Source organism: Chlamydotis macqueenii, chromosome 9 (genome assembly GCF_036417535.1).
Source record: "Chlamydotis macqueenii isolate bChlMac1 chromosome 9, bChlMac1.mat, whole genome shotgun sequence".
Lineage (NCBI taxonomy): Eukaryota > Metazoa > Chordata > Aves > Otidiformes > Otididae > Chlamydotis > Chlamydotis macqueenii.
In genome coordinates, this window is record NC_141564.1 from 1874750 (window position 1) to 1893709 (window position 18960).

Consider the following 18960-nt stretch of genomic DNA (forward strand, 5'->3'; position numbering starts at 1 on the left):
GATAAGCCAGGTGGGGAGGGAGTAGAGTGGACCACCACAATCATGGCTTCCCACAGAAGAGTGCTGTATTTGATAAATTTTGATGCCTCCCATTCACATACAAGCTGTTCCTCCAATAAACCCTCTCTATTGCTGATAATCTTCCTCGTGTCTTCTGCCTCTGTATCTGGGGAGCAGAACTCTGCTCTCAGTGATCTCAGCTTAGTGTGAGCAAGAATTTCATGGTTTGGCTCAGCCCTAAATCATCTGCACTTACCCAGAGCTCTTCTTCAACTCAGTTTGCCAAGATCAATAAATAAAACCACACAAGCCAACCGTAAGGTAGGAAGTACTGTTACCGCCATTCAAATCAGGTAGAGAAGCTTGGGTAGAGGACTATAGCTATTCAGTAATCAAGAGAGTGTTCAACATTAAACAAAGATGGCAAGAATGAAACCAAATGTATATCCAGCAAAAATCAAAAACAAACAAACAAAAAACCCTCCTGTGTTAATCTGCTGCAAGAAAAAAACATTTTCTTCCATGAAGTTGTGCATAGTAGAGTTCCTGCTACAAGCAGCCCATGCTCTTGACTCTCCAATAGTTTGAATCCCCCCAAAAATCACCCAGAGGTTGGGCTAGCAAGGTAATAGTCCAGAAGGTACCAAAATACACATTGCATGGGCTCTCATTATTCCCCCTGGTTTCACATTTTGCTTACCCTCCCAACCAAAATAGTGACAATCCAAAAAGTTCTACTTCCTGGAACATACAGCAGCCATAATCTTGCTTTACGTTGCTTCTTCTCCCTCGTCTGTCAAACTGTATGTGCTGCTCTTTCCCTTTCAACATTCCATCCAAATCACCAGGCTACCGAGGTGTTTCTGGAATGTTCACAGCACAGCACGTCTGTTATACCTGGATGTACAGTACCCAAGACATAGCGTAAAATTTAATCACTTAAACTGAAATACAGAGATTCACGCTGGGGGAAAAAATTCAAACGACCTCCTATCCGTTTGTGCTAAGCCACCCGTTTGCGTGTAGAAGTTTAGCATTTGGATGGATGATTCACCTGTACTACACAATTTGTCCCTCTCCTCAAGAAAACGCAAAGTTTTTATAAGCAAATGAGTCTATAACAAATATTTATATTATCCCATTCAACCTTCTTTTCCTCTCCAAGAGGCTGCAGAGATTTCACTGCTATCCGTTGGCACTAGAGGCCAGGTCATCTGAGTGCTCCTCTCATTAACTGTCAATTAAAATCAATGGCTTTGTTCAAGAAGAGTCATTATAGGGTTCTGCCCAGCAGGGGCTTGATCCATTTTCCTTTAAACGACTGCAATATTTCTCCTGACTTGAGAGCGTGCAGAACAAAATCGTAAATAACAGACGCATTTTTTGGTAAAACCTCAGACTGCAATTAGAGAGCTTTGAAACTTGACCAGATTTAAAACTCAGGGAGAGTCTCTTTTGACCCAGGAGGCTGTCCTTGCCTTGCAAGAGCTCACACACAAATATATCTGTGCACAAAGTACACACTGTGCATCTAAAAGCACTATTTTAGGACCTATTTCCCACTAGATCTACATCTACTGTTCCAAAAACCCAAACTTTCTGTTGCAAATCACATCTGCTGAAGGGGCCACACGTGCTCAAAGTGAATACATTGGGATGGGAATACTCTCTGCCGTTGAGGGAGGCAGAACCAGTCACGTCTACCCAACGTAAAACACACGGGCCAATGGTCTCTACTGCTTTTACCAGCAACCTGCTTGGAAATCAACTGGTCTGCACACATTTACCGCATCCGGGACTGAGCCCCTCACTGTCCATTCACTCTGCCAGACCACGCATTTTTTTTTATCGGAATATTTACCGTTTTATTGCTTCTTCTTGTTTTCGGCGTTTTTCACTCTTTTCTTTCAAGTAAGCCAGGTTTGTTTCATTCCTCATGCGATCATTCTCTCGAGCAATGTCTGATGCATTCTGTATAACCAAGCCATCATAGGCCTTCATCCCCATGTCTTCAATATACTGGAGAAAAGCGCCCAAAGTGACCTCCTCCTGATTAGAACTCATCATCTTGCAGGAGATAATGAACAAAGGAAAGTAACGTTTCCTGCAGGTTGAAAAACACAGAATACCTCAATCAGTAGGAAAATAGCTTATGGTTTATGACAGCAAGATTGTGTCGACTGTAATTAACATCTCTTGCAGAGACAACTTTTTAGACTTTCTCCTGTCTAAAGGATAATAAACAAAGCAATTCAGAACACAGAACAACGTTACTCAAGACAAGAGGAGATAAAACCCAAGAGTCTCTTCTTTCAAGCGATGCAGATCCACCCGGTTACACATTGTTCAAATCCCAAATGGGTTTTCTCCCACCTCTTCCCTTTTCCTAATGCCTTACACGTGCTGTGACACTGACCTCCCTGAATCTCAGGTTGAACTGGACTGAAAACGCTTCCATCCCAGCACAACAGGTCCTTTTTGCAGTTTAGATAAAGCTGCACCAGAGCAGATCACCAGACAAAATTCCTGTTCTGCAGGATATTCCAAAGTTCATGTGGAAAACACTGTTCCATTTTTTGGAACAAGAAAGTTCAACGTTTTCTTCAGGTTCAAAATCTGGAAAGAAATTTTGTGAAATCGTTTCCTATATTTCTTAGTAACATAGATATGAGCCCATAAGCCCTGATCATAGAATCACGGAATAGTTTGGGTGGGAAGGGAGCATTAAAGCCCACCCAGTCCAACCCCCCTGCCAGGAGCAGGGACATCTCCAACCGGATCAGGTTGCTCAGAGCCCCGGCCAACCTGGCCTGGAATGTTTCCAGGGATGGGGCATCCACCACCTCTCTGGGCAACCTGGGACAGTGCTCCACCACTCCCAGTGTAAAAAATTTTTTCCTAAAATTTTTTCCTCTGCTGCCCAACAGCCTGTTAGCGTGAAGCTCCAAGACCAGACAAGAAATCCCAGCTGAGCTGGGACCTTCAGAACTCTGAAGCCCTTGAGTTCTCCAAGCTTCCGCATTTCTTCCACCTGTACGACAGACATGTGGGTTTACAGCCCCTCCGGCTAAGCAGCACGGAGCGCAGACAGGCTTACATCCCCAGGTCACTCCTGGCTCCGTGGCAGGCAGCCTAAAGAGCTCGGAAAAGCCCCAAAGGTTTTCCTCTCAGCAGCAGACGCCCCGGGCATCATGAGAACCCTGGTGTACAGACACACCAGTAAATACTACAGGTGATAAAGGCGAGATACAATCTCAAGAAACATACTGGGTATCTAAATTGTGTACAGCTGCATTAACTGCTTATTAAACAAATAAAACAGAACTTTAATAAAACAGAATTATTCCATCTCCTCATTTTAAATACTGATTACTGCTCGGTCCCGAGACATTATGATCTTGAGTGGCATTATCCTCACACAGCCCTGTGAGGGCGTCCTCACAACCCCCCTCACAGAGGGGTCCTTACGAACGAGGACTCGATGCAGAAAGTGACTGAGCAACGCGCTGGCAGCCCTGGCAGCTGAACGCAGCTCTCTAAGGCAGGCTTGCTTCTCCACAACCAGAGCATCCCTCCCTCCCTTCCCCGAAGAAGGGTGGTGTGACTTCTCGGAATCAGCCTGAGCGTGATGCCAGCACTGCAACTAGAAGCGATCTCACTGCATAGGCAACGAGCATCCTGTCTGCACACAGATTTTTAGGGGCAGAGTCCCTGCACTATCTGTAACAGAAATCTTTCCTTCATTTCCTAATATACCACCATGTGTTTCTTTCTTCGTTACTTCATTATCTTTATTACATTGCTGGACAAGCAAAATTCTGATCAGGGTAAGCACTGATTCTAAAAAAAAAAAAAAAAAAAAAAAAAAAAATTGAAAGCTCTTATAGATTCTAGCAATCCACTAGTGCCTTCAGGCACAGCCCTGAACATGAGAACAAAATGCCTTTACAAGCATTTTGCAGGAGCAAGCAACCTGCAAGGGATGAAAAGAAAAGAGAATTTTTTTCACCCTTTCCCCTCCTCCGTTTTTGATCTCTTAAAGTGGCAATGGCAACAAGCGGCTGGTTTCAGGCAGTTAATACTTTAAAAGCACACTAATGTTTTTTCCCTTGTTCTCCATGTCTCTATGTCAAAATTATTTCTGTACAATGGTAACCTGGCTGTTAAAAATCATGAAGATTCAGAGGATGCAAAGGGTCTGCTCCTGTCACCTCCTCTGCCTCCCAAGACAACCTTTTCCAGCCACTAAGCCTGAACGTGGCTGTAAGGATGACGTTCAGGGTCACTAAACTGATGTTAAAGTATGTTCAGGCATGGGTATAGGTATCTCCCTCTAACCCCTGCTGGGTAAATCCAGTGGAGGAGGTGTCAGTGCACCCCAGCGTGCACGCGTGGCCTCTCACACAGCTTTCATGCCGGATGTGGCTAGAACTCCCCCGGGCTGGAATACGCATGGAGCCTCTCCATGTATTCACCACAAAGGGCACAGCATCTGCAAAGGAGGGCACTGAGAAGCTAACGAGGAGCTAAACACACTCTATCAATGTTACAGATGCTTCAGCAGACATCATTTTAGACCCCTTCCTAAACTTCTGATTAAGAAAAGTAAATCAGGTACCCTAGGCTCTTCCCGGGAGTCTCTGTCTACCTGGTTAAAACCAATGCTAACAGCACAGGCAGCTCTAACTGCACCGCCTCTGAACTTCTGAAATGCTGTCTGATGGTCAAAGTCTGGGCCATTTCCCCAGCAGACAGCTATTTCACTGTATTTTCCATTGGGGACATGTAGTAAAGCCTAGTTTCTACATGTGTTGTTTTAAATTCACATAAACCTGTACAACAGAGAAACCCCGCCCCAGCGACCACGATGGCAATTTTGTCATTGATTTCTCCAGTGACCAGACTTTACTCCTGAAACATAATATCAAATTTTAAACCAAAGATAACTTCAGCAGGCTTTCAATAAATGCAGTTCTGATCCATATTTCCCTGAAACATACAGAACGTGATCTGCTTCACATTCTCTCTCAACAATGCTGCAGGTTTTGGGTTTTTTTTCTAATTGTTTCCCTTTCTTTTTGGAGGTCAAGAATGACCTGACACTTAAAGATACGCTGAATTTCCTTTTATTAAGATATTTATTTTTAAACGAAAGGATAAAGAAATTGCAATTCAGAAAAGACTGAAATAAAAAAGCCCTTATTCTGCTGCAGGCACCGACCATATACTTTATGCGCTGGTTTATCACTGATATTTTCCATTACTAAATTCATGCAGAATGACAAAAATTACACAATATTTAATAAACAGATTGAGATATAGTCTTTGTCCTAACAGGGGTCCAATCCTGCAACAGTGCTGAGCAACTGCAGCTACTGAACTCCTCCTGTGACTGCTGATGCTGCCATGCTCATGACACCAAAACCAGTTTGGGGTACTCCTTGGAGGGGGCTGGGGTCTCCCAGGTATTTCCAGACCTTGAATCAGCTCTGACGGCACTAACTCTGACAAGCAGCAAGCAGTTTCTGGATCAAAACCCTCCTATCTCCTGCATGCATGGTACTTTCCAGCCTCATTGCATTTACTGAGATTGGACAGTTGCGCACGCTACACTTAAACAGAGAAAAAATGCAAACAACTGGGACAAAAAGCTTAATTAATTACTGTAAACATTTTTAGGTTACTAGCATCCCTTGCACAGCACACTGGGCCAAATTTTATTTAGCGGTATTAACGCCACTTCAGGGATGCTACGTTACCTTCATAAATGTGCTTTGTAACTGCAGTAGGCTGCCACCAACACACGTGGCCATGGAGTCCCACGCATCACTTGCTTGTCACCCTCCTCCGAAAAGGCGTGAGCAGCACTAATCAACTTTGGATCAAAGGTTCTGCTGACTGGTAACCTCAGGCAGTGAGCAATTCCTAACCATCTGCCAGGTCTGGTACAAGTACAAGCAAGAGTTCTGTTTGAATACGTTTATATTTGATTAAAAATATGCAAACGCGGGTTGTTAAATAAGTAACGTAAGCTGTAGGTGCGGCACCACCATTTTGGTATCCCTGACACGCACACTGTGGTCCAGTATTTTGGTAGCTGGTAACAAGGAGCATACAGAGTAATCTGTGTCATCGCAATCAAATTGTTTTCAGGGCATTTTGTTTTTGGAAACTAAGCAGCCCTGGAAAATTGTAACTGGGAGTTGCTCTCTTTGGTAAATCCTTTTGACAGTCCTTTCTCTTCCCCTCCTCATTGCGAAGGAACAGAAGGAGACAGCAGGGAGGAGGAAAAGCCCTGGGTTTCAGCAAATGAAGCCAACATTCTGAAAAGTCAACAAAAATAGACTGGAGGAACTTTGTTGTGAGTGCTCACCGAACAGAAACATTTTTGGAAATTCGCCTGAGTGCAAGGACATAAAGGAGGAGCTCTCCAACATGTTCCTTTGCCTCTTAAAGGTTAAACTAACGCTGTGCGAAACCTCACTGAGGAAAAAAAACAACAAAAAAAAACACAACAACAACAAAAAAAAACAAAAAAAAAAAAAAAAAAACAAAAAAAAACCCCACAAAACCCCAGTCACGCTCCCTGGCCGCGGCCCCTCCAGGTATCCCCAAGTCAGAGGGAGTTGGCAAAGGGGCACAGAGCGGCTCGCACTGTCGTGGCCATGCTCTCCGCATGGAAGGACTAAAGCAAGCAAGATTTTATATTTTTTTTTCCTTCCCTGCTAGTGCATCTGGTTTACTGGCAAGGGCAAGCCATCCCCTTACTGGTTTGCCTAGAAATATTTACAGAACTAAATTCAAGACATTTGTATTGATTCGGACACAATTTCTATAGGAGAGTCTTGTGCTTCACAAGACAGTTGCATACCTTACTTCTAATTTAACTATTTGCTCTGGTGCCAAACATCATTCAGCATTCTTGGTCAAACCCCAAACCACCTCCTTTTCATACGATCAATTTGCGAAAATGCCGAATTCAGCATATGAGGAGTAATCAACCCCATATCAGTATCAAAGCAGCGCTATATGTTATTATTCCACATGCAGTTCTCCTTCTTATTCACATGAGGATCCCCAAAATATCAGCTGCTTTTCAGCATGCTCGACAGCCCTAAGCTGCAGCTGTGCTGCACTGAAAATTGGCAATGCTGACGTTAAACTGAAGGAGCTTTTTGAAGTAACAACAAAGGCACTGATTGCCTTCTTCCAAACCAGAGGGATTTTTAATTGTAACATCGAAGAAAAGAGCCTGGAAATGCAAGAGTGGGGTTGCCCAAAGTCCTGAGTGCAACCACACCTCTCCAGTCCTGCCCGTCTCCCTTCCAAATACCGCCTCCTCTCCTTGAAAACACATCTGCTTTCACATTACCTGTCAATTCCCCCACTAAATTCAGTATATCAGAAGGTTTCTACAGAAATCAAGGATGCTAATCAGCCATTCAGCTCTCGAGTTTGAGCTCTTGCATTCTTGTTGCTTCCAATCCAGCAAGAGCAAAGTAGACAGACGAGCCGTATCCAATTTTCACAAACTGCTGACCACAGCAGCACTAATGAGGACCTAATGGTATTGGGTGTACAAAGAACGCTTTCACTGCAACTAAAAAAAAAATCAGCCACGGAAAAAATATACTAGAGACTACCTTGCAGAACTCATATCATAATTGTGCCTCATACCAAGTAAGCTTTGGAACATCCAAACAGTTGAATGTGATGAGACACATTGCTAAGACATGCTCTTTAGAGCTGCATTCCCTGCTCATGCTTAACAATGAGCTGGCATTACTGTTTTCACACATGGTGATGCATTAAATTCTAACGTCAAAGAGGAAAGACCTTCTGAAACAGGTTGCAAGTTTCCTACTATAGATATATATATATCTATAGTAGGAAACTATATATTTTATATATATATATAAAATTTAACGAATTTTAATGCAGATATTTAAAGAGAAAGAACCACTACACTCATGCAGAAATACAAAATACACTTTGTATTTTGAGTGGGATTACAGATTATATACCTTGTCCTCATTACACTGCCCAGCATGAGCTCCAGCACCTGGGTGAAATCACTGAAGCTAAGTAGTGCTAAGCCCTTCACTTAAAGAGGTTAAGAGTGGCTCCTTCAGTAGAAGGAGAGTGCTACTGCCTGCCTTTAAAGAAATAGTCCATACTTATAGGCACCCCACCCTTCACAGGGGAAAGTTATGCCCCCTGTAGTTTTAAGAACTGAAAAAAATACCTTGAGCCTTGCGTTTTGGCTCCCTTGCTAGCCTTGTCAGAAGGGAAAAGGTCTTTGCTAACAATGACTCCTCTATGACTCCAGAATGTCAAGAGCTGTTGTTTACTTTGCAATCCCGCAGCACTTTCATCACTTTACCCGCCCCGAGGAAAATGCTGCTTCCTCCTAGCCACATGGATGTCGGACAATTACAGATCTAGACTCGGAATGGCCAGCACTTAAGTGCAATTATGACATTTTATCATCCCAATATTATGCAGAAGACTTATGAACAACAAAAAGAAATAAAACCACACAACACAGACATACACACACAGACGTTCTGTATGCCAACAGAAGTGCATTTGAACTCAGAAGAAAGAATGAGCTTCTTCCTGATGGATGTATTTTTTTCCTCCTCCTCAAGAAAATGAAATGGAGATTTCACTACCACCAGCATCACGTTAAGATGCTGTAAAATATTAATGGTGCAGCAGGTTCGATCAGTAACTAACATAGATGTTAGAAATTATTTTAATTAATTCATCAGAAAATAGCAAAGCATGTTTTTAATTATTTAACAATGCTTTTTACAAACAAACAAAAAATCCAGCTGCAAAATGTCTCTGTTGCAAGCACAATCAACATGTGTAGTACACAAAACCAGTCAAATAGACTTCAGCTTTTAGTTTAGCAATGGCTTGGTTAATACCTCCTAAAAATACATGCAACTTCATCATTACGCACTCTAACTGCTCATTATTTCATTTTGTAATATTATTTGTTCATTCTCATTAGCACTGTATTTTATTAGCATGCTGATGTAATGTATTAAAATATGTACGTACCAAAATTTAAGTCCACGGGGACTGCTAAGTGCAATAATCAAAGGTGACTTTTGCCTGTAAAAGCCCTTTCCTGTGGTTATCTCAGTGCAGTCGGAAGGGGTATTTCAGCACCATAAGAAACAGATTTGCAGTTAGGCTCAGTTTTTTCTTCAGTTAAAGTGCATTAAATCTTGTTGGCAAAATTGCCCAGATTGTAGTATTCGACATCACTATAAGTCAGCGCGTTACGTTACAGATCTTCTTAAAATGCGATTAAAATAGCATGGAAAGTTTGGCTTTTTTTTAAATGCAGTGGCAAGAGAAGACAGGTGCTTGCTTCTTTAAATCCACATTCAGAGAAGCGAGGGTACAAATAATGGGAAGGTATAAACAACACCCTGCTTTGAGGTCCAGCAGAGAAGAAACTGGATGATTTTTACCCACTTTACAACACAGACGATTACAGCACCATCATATGCACTAACACAGGGACTTCTAAGGTGCCTCATTTGAGTATGTTCTGTGGAGACAAAAAGAAAGGAATATAAGGAATAGAAAGCATCCCATCCAAATGGCTTCTTGCAGCAGGAAAGACGGTCACTCTCTCATTGCCACTTAGATGCGGAAGGTCTGAGGAAGTCTCGCTTGTGGCATCGTGTCTCTCTCTCTCTCTTTCTCTCTCTCTCTCTCCCCCGTGACTACAGGCAGGCGTGCTCTCTCCAGCTGCCTTGGTCCGTCGTTGCTGTTAACCGGGGATTCTCAAACAAAGAGCAAGCCTACCTCCGGGCGCCGGCGGGGCCGCGGGGCTCCTCTCCTGCTGCGGTCCGGCTGCCCCGGCCCCCGGCGCAGCCAGCATCCTAGCACCTCGGACAGCTCCCCCGCGCCCGGCCCATCGGCGGGGAGCGCGGCGGCGGCGGCTCCGCGCCCGGCGCGGGGCTGAGGCTGCGGCTGCGGCTGGGCTGGGCACCGCCGCCCCGCTCCGCACCCGCCCGCCTCTCAGCTGCGCTGCACGGGAGCCCGGTTAGCAAATAATCCAGTCAGGGAGGGGGGAAAAAAAATAATTAAAAAAAAATTAAAAAAAAAAATAAATAATCAATCTGCGTGAACGGCACTCTACGTCACATTTAGGAAAGACTATGCAACAACGCCCTTCCCTCCCTTCCCAAAAAAAAAAAAAAAAAGAAATTGCTCTTCCACGGAGAATGTGCGGGTTGACCTTTAGCCCGTGTTGCGGCTCAAGGAAATGATCAGCCGCTTAAAAGGAACACCTCAGCCTCGGTTTGATACCTCATCTTGATGGATCTTTTGCACTCGCCCTCACTGCAAAGCTGTGCAAGGCACACAATTACCGCTGACGCAGATTAGGCTGCTGCTTGGGGAACGGGGGGAGGAGCTTCTTCACCTCATCAAAACAACCTCCCACCACCTGCTCCCATTGCGCGAGAACAAAACTGCGCGACTCGGCCAGAACCAGCCTGACATTTACGCTCTTTTACTTATACTGATACGAGAGGCGCGCTCTGGAAAGAAGAATTCTGTTTGAAGAGCATTCAGGGTGGAACTACAGTCTTATGCTCACCCAGAATTTGTCAATGTAATGGTCTGGATGAAAACGCTTCCTTTTTTCTGAACCGGATCTGTGTTATAGCTCCTCCTTCCAGAATATGTGCAGTTTTGCTTTCTCTCCTCCAAACCCGCAGCCTGGACACAAAGCAAAAGCTTCAACTCCCTGTGCAGAAAGTAAAAGGGGAGACATCTGAACGCGCGCAGAATGCGTCATCCCATTGTTAAATGCCATTTCGTTCTTCCCCCTTTCTTAAGTTACAGTCATATCTTCCCCTTGTACGAATCTTGATTCTGATTCAGTAACAGTTGAATTTATTTTTAAAACTAATAACAGAAAATATGGTTTCAAAGTACTGCATGTCCACATGAAAGGCAGTGCTAGCACACAAATAAGACCTCAACTACAGAGCACGGGAGAAATTCCTGCAGATTTACTACACCTCAACTGGAATATCACTATTACCTCACATTCAGGAGCACTCACGATAGCCAGCTAGGCACACTGCAAAACACGGCGACCTCGAGGCAGCAGCGGGCAACGCTAACATTGGAACCGTAGCCTGAAAAAAGCCTGCTCCTACAACTCTCTCCCATACTCACTAGTAACTCACTCGCTGCTCGTTGCGATAGCGCACGTCCCAGCACACCTCTTGCAACCCATGAAACGTGGCAGTGAAGCTTCCACATAACACCTCCAAGAGACCATCTCAAAAGGATGCTTTCAGAAGCGTTACAAAGGCAGAAGAACAGGGTCGGAAGATAGGGAGGGTTTTCCTTTTTGTCAGGGAACACGATCTGGGAAGGCAGTACCTGCAGCGGAGAACTGGAGGCAGGCCTGGAAGGAGAGTTTTTCCTCTAGCCCAGAGGCAGCTCTGCTTCTGATCTTCTCCTTCCTTGAAGGATACCTTAAGAGCAGCCGTGACTGTGCAGCAATTGGGAAATTCTCTGATTTTCATCAACGGGAGATTCCTATCACATAATAGCCTCTTATTCCCAACGCTCCTCCAGAACTGAAGACTTTCCCTATGTCTGCCCAAAGTCATGCACCAAAACCAGAGAAACTGCCCAGTCAGATTTCTGTCTGTGTTACTTTCACACGGATGTCACTGAAAAGACATTACAACTTCATAAGAAATTTGAAGAACTACAAGTTTTAATCCACAAGTGGGAAACAGTTGGCTATGTCTTCACTGCATGGCTCATCTCAGTAATTGAACTAACCCAGATACAATCATCTTCCAGACTACCTATGCTATTGCACTTTTTGGCAGTTTCAACATCATTTTCTCGCACCAAGGTTCCTGGGGACCATATCTCCACCAGATGTGGAAGGAAATGTCCATTTTTCCTTCCAGTAGCACTGTGGGAAGGGCACTGGGGGAATATCACAACCTCTGCGAGGCTGGCAGCTCCATTCCTGGCTAAAGCACAGGAAAGTCTCTCATCTGTCTCCAGATTCAGATAGCACCACCCCAGGAAAACGCACCTACAGAATCAATCGTGGAACTGTCTGTGGGGGTGGCAGAACAGCTGGATCAAAACTCAGGCAACCCGTTGGGTTCCCCCCCACCCCCCCATGTTTCTTACAGAACAGTGTTATGATCATCTTTAAACATGTTTAATGTCAACTCTAATGAAGCTGTGACGGGCCTTCACTCCTTAGCTATGAAAAGGGCCTAATCAGTACAAATACATGCACCTCCACAAACTACTACCACCTTGCAGAAGTCTACACCTGGCTTCCTGCTCTCCAGACAGCTAGCAGCGGAGAACTGGTCCTTCCTCATAGGAGCTGGCCATCCCCTCTCCCCATCTCCTTTTCTCCACATCCTTTGTGGAGGTTACAACCACACAGAATTCTGGCAGAAGTAGATTATTTGCACTCACTTTGAGCTTCTTAAAAACTTGTGCAAGGCTTCATTACTTAGCACACAGATGAACACATTTTATTTGTTTACGTGTGCGTACACACTCGCATACACACATGTAATATAAATATACACAAAGACAGGGAGAGATGTCCCTTGACCTGTGTTGGCATTTGAACCCTGGGAAGAGAGGATGAACAATCTGCTGTGGAAATGAACCCTGGCAGCTACTCACTCTTGGAAGAGTTGCCGGGACACCACAGCCCCTGCCTGGCCGTGCTGGAAGCAGGCTGGAGGCACAGCCTGTGTAGCAGGGAGAAGGCAGACCTCTGCAGGAGGCTTCTTTGCCAAGGGGATGACAAGACCTTTCAGGCTCAGAGACAAGTGGATTTGCAAGGCCTGAAGACTGCAGGCAGTGGAGAGACAGAAGGCTTTCAAGAGGAAGAGAATATTCAATTTAAGATGTTAACTGGCCACTTAGTGACTGAGAAAGACTGTCTGCCTCTCTCTGAGGTAAGGGAAGCTTGAGGACAAATGGATTAGAGTTCAGTGCTGTTGACTCCACCTCTGCTTGGTAGGTGAATGGAGGAGGAAGGCTCTCCAAGAAAAGGAAACTCCATTGTTTCCAGGTCTGAACCTACTAACACCTGATAGATGCAGGGACCCTTATGTAATTACTTACAGTTATGATGTTCAAAAAGGACAAGTTTCTTCACTTTGAATGCACCATCCTCCAGGTCATCTGCAGCTTCTCCTGAGAAGGCAGTCCCATGGCAGATTTTTATATCTGACCTCCCGGCCATAGATTAAGAGTTCCATGAACGGAGACTCCAAAACAGCTAAAAAACCTGAAATTAAAACCAGAAATGGAGGACAAACCTGGAAATTTCTAACACCTAACGAAGGGGAGTGTGATATGAATCTACATCCTCGTACCCAAACTCTGCATCCTAGTGAATGGGAAGAGAGAGGCTACTGAACCATGCAGCAACAAAATGAGACATGGTTCCTATCAGCCAGATTTTGCTAAGAGGAAAGCCTCTCCAAGCCAGAGTCACAGGGGAACCTATGGGTTGTCAGTTTACCCACGCTTACAAATAAAAGGCCATCAAGATGCTAACTTTGGCTGATTAACATGTCTCTTAGAAGCAAACCAAGTTTAGCTTAGCTTAGCTTTCTCCTTTACCCTGCCTCCTTAGCTTCAGTTACTTTCTCCTGTCTCTGGTGTGCTTAGACCTGATTCTTAGTTTCTACTGCTGCCAGCCTGCAATCGCTCTAGCCACTTCACAGCCCTTAACCTAGGCCTTGCTACTGTCCTTGACCTTTCCAGCACTTGTATTTGGCTTTTCTTGACTCCAACACTTGGTATCTGTTTCTAATCAGTCCCAACTGTTAGGACCAAGCTAAGTGTCTTATTTTCACGACAAAACAATAGTTTTCTCTAGAAAAGATACTATCGTCCTTCTCATAGGAGCGAGGCAAGACTGATAATCTTACCTACGCTGCATCCTAAGTTTTGGTTTAGCAATCACCACGATGTGCCTTTAGCACTGAGTGTGCATGCCTGAAAAAAAAAAAAAGCTGCTTAGATATTTATTTGGATTTAAACCTGAGTTAACAAATATTTGGGTTAATTCAAGTAAAATGCATAGAAAACAAACTACAACCAAAACCAAGCACAGTGCTCACCATAACCTTGACATTCTCACATTTGGTTCCTTCATGCTCTTAGTAGCCACCTATGATCACGCTAAGCAAAGTGAAAACCTAATGATCTATTTGCAATTAATTTTCTACATGCTATGCTGAAATACTAAGTTGAGCCTTTGAGGCCACTTTTCCTAAATTATTTCATTCCATGCCCTAGATAAAGCTTTAACATTTGTGTCTTTTCCCCTCAAGCATTCTTAGAACTCTGGCATTTCTGCAGTTGCTCCTTCTCCCAGCCGTGCTTGGCTCCTTTTGCCCCTCTCCTCCCTCCTCACACACAGCGCTTCCACGACAAGTTCCAATAACAGCGAAGGAAGCTCTCATTGCTCCATCTCCCTCTCGGCAGATGAGATTTCAGCTATTTCACATCCCTCTGTAGCAGCCTTTCACTTCCCTGGAGCACACTGGCTCTATCCCTCCCAGCAACCGACTACCCACAAACGTCACGTGCGTTTCTCTTTTCAGAGTACCGAGGAGGATTCTTCCAAAGGTACAACAGTAGAGGGGTCCCCACTCATGGAAAAAGCCAATTAAAGTTAAATACTTAACTGCCATCTGTGCCTTTAAGAATAATCTCTTAATTTTCCCCAGTGATCAATTTTTTTCACATGGGACCAATTCTGCTGTTATTGCTTAGGCAAAATCCCCCTTGAAGTCCACGGGGAACTTCGCCTGAATACAAAATGTGGAGCAAAACCTTCCACTTATTTGCATAGACCACAAATCACAAAGATCATGTCCTGCTGCAAGTGATTTATCCTACATGACAGCTGGCGCAACTGGGCTATTTTTAACCATGATTTGTTGCAAAATATTTCATTATATTTACCATTAAAAAAAAAAAAAAAAAAAGAGAGTCAATTGATTCTTTTTTCTTTTTTTCTTAAACTGGATTAGATTGAAAGATTCTGGCTGCTTTCCAAACCCATTAATTACTAAATGGTACATTTTCAACAGAAATGTTAAGCTATAAGAGGTTCCTCTGGAGCCGGTTAGCTGCTAGCTAAAATCAATTAAAGCTGGTGAGGATACATTTCCATGGTCAGGTCCCAAACACAGGCATCTGCATTTATAGCGCTGGCGATGCTGGTGAAATCCAACACAGATGCAGTTGTACTAGCTCAATTCTGCTTTTACTGTACAGCTCACACAGGGGGTAGGAGGTGGTTTTATTTTTCAAGGATAAACCCAGCTGTGTCAGTATGGCTGCACTCACGCTACGCTCGATTTCTGCAACAGCAGCCTCAATTTTCGAGCCCCGCAGCAGCGCTCTTTAGCCCACGGATTATAAAGGCAAGGCGGTCTAAACTTGCTTGTCACCCCCTCACCCTGCTGCTCGTTCCCATTTGTGTGGCCTTGCAGGGAACTGGGTCATGGAAACGATCCAGAACAGAAATAATTTTGGGTGGGAATGAGGAGGAATCCAAGGAAAACAAAGAGGGGGGTGTTCTTTTCAACAAAATCACTTCCTCGCACTACACAATGCAGAGGGCACTTCGCAGCGTGAGAACGGTGCCCCTGCCAAAGCGGTCGGTGACTTTTAAAGCGAAAAGTCCTTACGCTACAGACACCAGCGTGCCCTGAGCTTCCACGGGAATGACTCCCGTGCACAAGCAGCACACGTGCCAACGCTGTTGCACCAAGACTTGGGTCTGAAGTCTACAGGAGCGAAGAATGACTTGAAGGCGGGCAGAGAAGGCTATGTACACAGTATACAAGTGTGATTGTGTACGTCAGTCGCAAAGTGCTTCACCCGCAGCACTTGATAATCCCCAGGCATTTCAAATCTGTGCAAGCCAGCACTGCAGCTAAAAAAAACAGAATCAGGAATGCAGCTCTGCTGTCCCCTCACCCCCAGCTATTCCTCTGGCCTTCTGCTGCCACAAATGCTGCCTGGCCGTGTGGGGAAGCAGATTGGGAAACCGATCAAGCTGAGAACTAGCCTGGGATTTTGGCACCGCGTGGATGTTATTCCTTACGAGAGGACCACCCTGCCTATGCAATCAGCGGGCAGCAGAGAGCCGGCACGGCCCGACAGATGGAAGGCCAGGCCAGTTGGGTCTCATTCAGGAGCAGCCAACTTCTTGCTTTCATCCGAGCTCCTTAGAGACTCAGCTGTGAACAAGGAGCTCCACTGAGCCCCACGGCATTTCTGAACTCTGGGGGAGGAAAAAAAAAAAAAAAAAGAAAAAAAAAAAAAAAAGGTGCCCAGAGAGCACAAAATCTGTAAAAGCGACCCATGAAGCCTAGAGCAAGAGGTCTGGGAATGAGAGCTGAGAAACTGCCTTGAAATTCAAAGTCTCCTATTTGCACTCTTTAATATAACGTGCAGTCCTTTTTCAGTCCTACAGGTAAGTCAGTCCCATCAAGGATGAGGGAAGCCAGGGTTGCTCACTCCACCAAAAAAGCATCTGGGACACTAAAGAAAGGCACAGTAAATACTGAAAGAATGGAAAGACTCAGAATAAATTGCAGTCTGTACTTAGGGATTGACAAATGGGGAGATTCCTCTATTAAATAATGTAGTTGTGCCATGTATGTTAAGATGGTATTTAAGAGTAAATTGTGGCTGTTGGCTAAATTCTTTAAGGTATTAACTTTATAAAGCAACTAAAAGATGCTATTTGTTCAGGAAAAGCTTTATAAAAAATGCATCTATTTAATGTATTTTTCAAATGTGTTTGTTTTCAGTGTTTAATAGAAATCCGCATGATACGTCACTACACACTTCAGGACAAGACAGGAGGGCAAGTGAAGTTTGGAAGAAAAAAGCTGTTAGACCCCTAGAGAGAGCACGTACAGCCCAGTGAAGGCTAGGGCAAAAATGGAGGAGCAAAAGGTAAAAAAAAAAAAAAAAAAAAAAAAAGGAAAGAAATTTGAGATGCAGGCAATGTGACCTCAAGCCAGAGAGGAGATGGCTGCAGCAGAAAAGAAGAAACTGAGGGCATAGATGTGTGTTTGTCCCTTTGTTGGCTTTTCTTAATGAGACAAAGATTGTCTCATTAGCTCTAGAGTTGAAGAAACAATGACCTTTGGTGGAAGAGGAAGGCTTCGTAGGAGGGGATTTAACGTGGCAAGGGAGGCTAGTTACCTCGCGCTGTTCACATCACTCAAATGAGTTCACATCATCCAAATCAAGCTCAGGGAGGCAGGAACTACGTAAGGTACCGCCTGAGCAGGCTCTGCGCTTCCTTATGGTCCACAGGCAAGCAGCACTAGGAGGTCCTCAGCCCCTGGAGCCCAATCTAAGCGTGCAGAGCTGCGGGCAGCCGACGGAGACTGGCTGTGGTGCAGTCAGAAGGCACTGCCGACAGCTTGCCCTGTGGCACGTGGCCAGGCTCCCCGAGCCCTCCTTAGCTGCTCCCAGCTTAAACCCTGCGCAATGATCCCAGGTTAAAAAGCAGGAGGGGAAGACCTTACCGACAGAACAGGCTGGTGACAAGATGAAAGGTAGCCCGGTAGCCTTGGCTGGCACCAGCTGACCAGTTCCTCTGGTCACAGACCAACTAAGCTGCCGTGAGGGCAACAGGGAGCTCCCATCACGTATGGAGATGGGCCTCATTTTAGGTATCTGGGTGTCTAGATACAGGCTGTGCAAACACTTCCTTCACCACCTCAGACTAAGCAGAAGGAAACAGCAGTAGCTTCTCTCTTACAGTCAGAAAACCCTTATCTCCACAGAGCAAAGGCTGAGGTTTGTAACAACATATAAGTCATGGTAAACACTCTGACCAGCGTGAGCTATTTTTTCCATGCTCAGATTTAAAGCAATTTAAAAAAAAAAAATCAAATTCTTCTAATTACTATGGAAACAATAATTTCCTGCAGGCACTCCCTAAATAAACTCTTAGGAAAATCAGTTTTCTCCACAGCTATAGCTGGCTAATCATCATATGTCAGTTAACATATTTCTAGTTTTCCCTCCTGCTTATTCTCTTGGAGAAAATATTGTGATCCTTTATATTCTCTCAGTATAATAGCGATTCCTATCCGCAGATGAGCTTAAATTGCCACCACTCAGGAAGAAAGGAATGCAAATGAGGAATACCAATTAACCCCTTTACAATTAAAAATATCTCTATCTATTATAGCACCCATTAGTGATACTCTAGTTAATGGTCTGTCAACATTTCCATTAGACCTTTTCCCCCTGCTCCGGCACAGAGCTAAATCCTAGCTAATCACCTTGAATACACCTCTATGGATTTACACAACGCATATACACAGCTCAAATGAGGCAAAATACAGATTTCTCCGTTATCTTGAGCCATTACATTCTCCTAAGTACCTGTTTTCTAATGTGTCATTCTAAACGCTCTGTGCTCCAACTACACTGCATAATTTTGCAGGATTTTTTTTTCCACTATTACAAATACCTTATGTACATAAAACCACACGTAATTTTGAGGACCAATCCTAATATACACTGTGAAATTGTAGAGTGGAGCTCTGTTCACACCAGATTCCTTTTGCCCAATATACTTCACGTTATACCTTTTTTTTTTTTTTTTTTAATACTAGATGGGAAACAGTGGGTTTGGTGCCATGTACTGTAGTACCTAGAAGTGACAGGGTGAATTAAGGACAAAGCTTCAGCCTTAATAGCTTAAGATCCCCTGGCATCCTGATGGTCAAACCACATTCACCACGCTCCTGTAATGTATTTTTTTGTGTGTGTCAGGTTCATTACAAATGTATCACATCCATATATATTGCATTTGTTAGTCCTTGCAACTCTTAAAATACACTTAAAGCATGCTCATCA

General features: G+C 44.2%; 1 protein-coding gene across 1 annotated transcript in view; it reads right to left on the minus strand.

Annotated features, from left to right (window-relative positions):
• NYAP2 (neuronal tyrosine-phosphorylated phosphoinositide-3-kinase adaptor 2) overlaps window positions 1–2076 on the minus strand; it is a 113974-nt gene extending 111898 nt beyond the window's left edge. The window contains exon 1 of the mRNA XM_086754794.1: window positions 1862–2076. Coding sequence (XP_086610920.1) covers window positions 1862–2067 — 206 coding nt within the window. The 5' untranslated portion in view covers window positions 2068–2076. The remainder of the gene's footprint in view (window positions 1–1861) is intronic.
• Between the last annotated feature and the right edge of the window lie 16884 nt (window positions 2077–18960).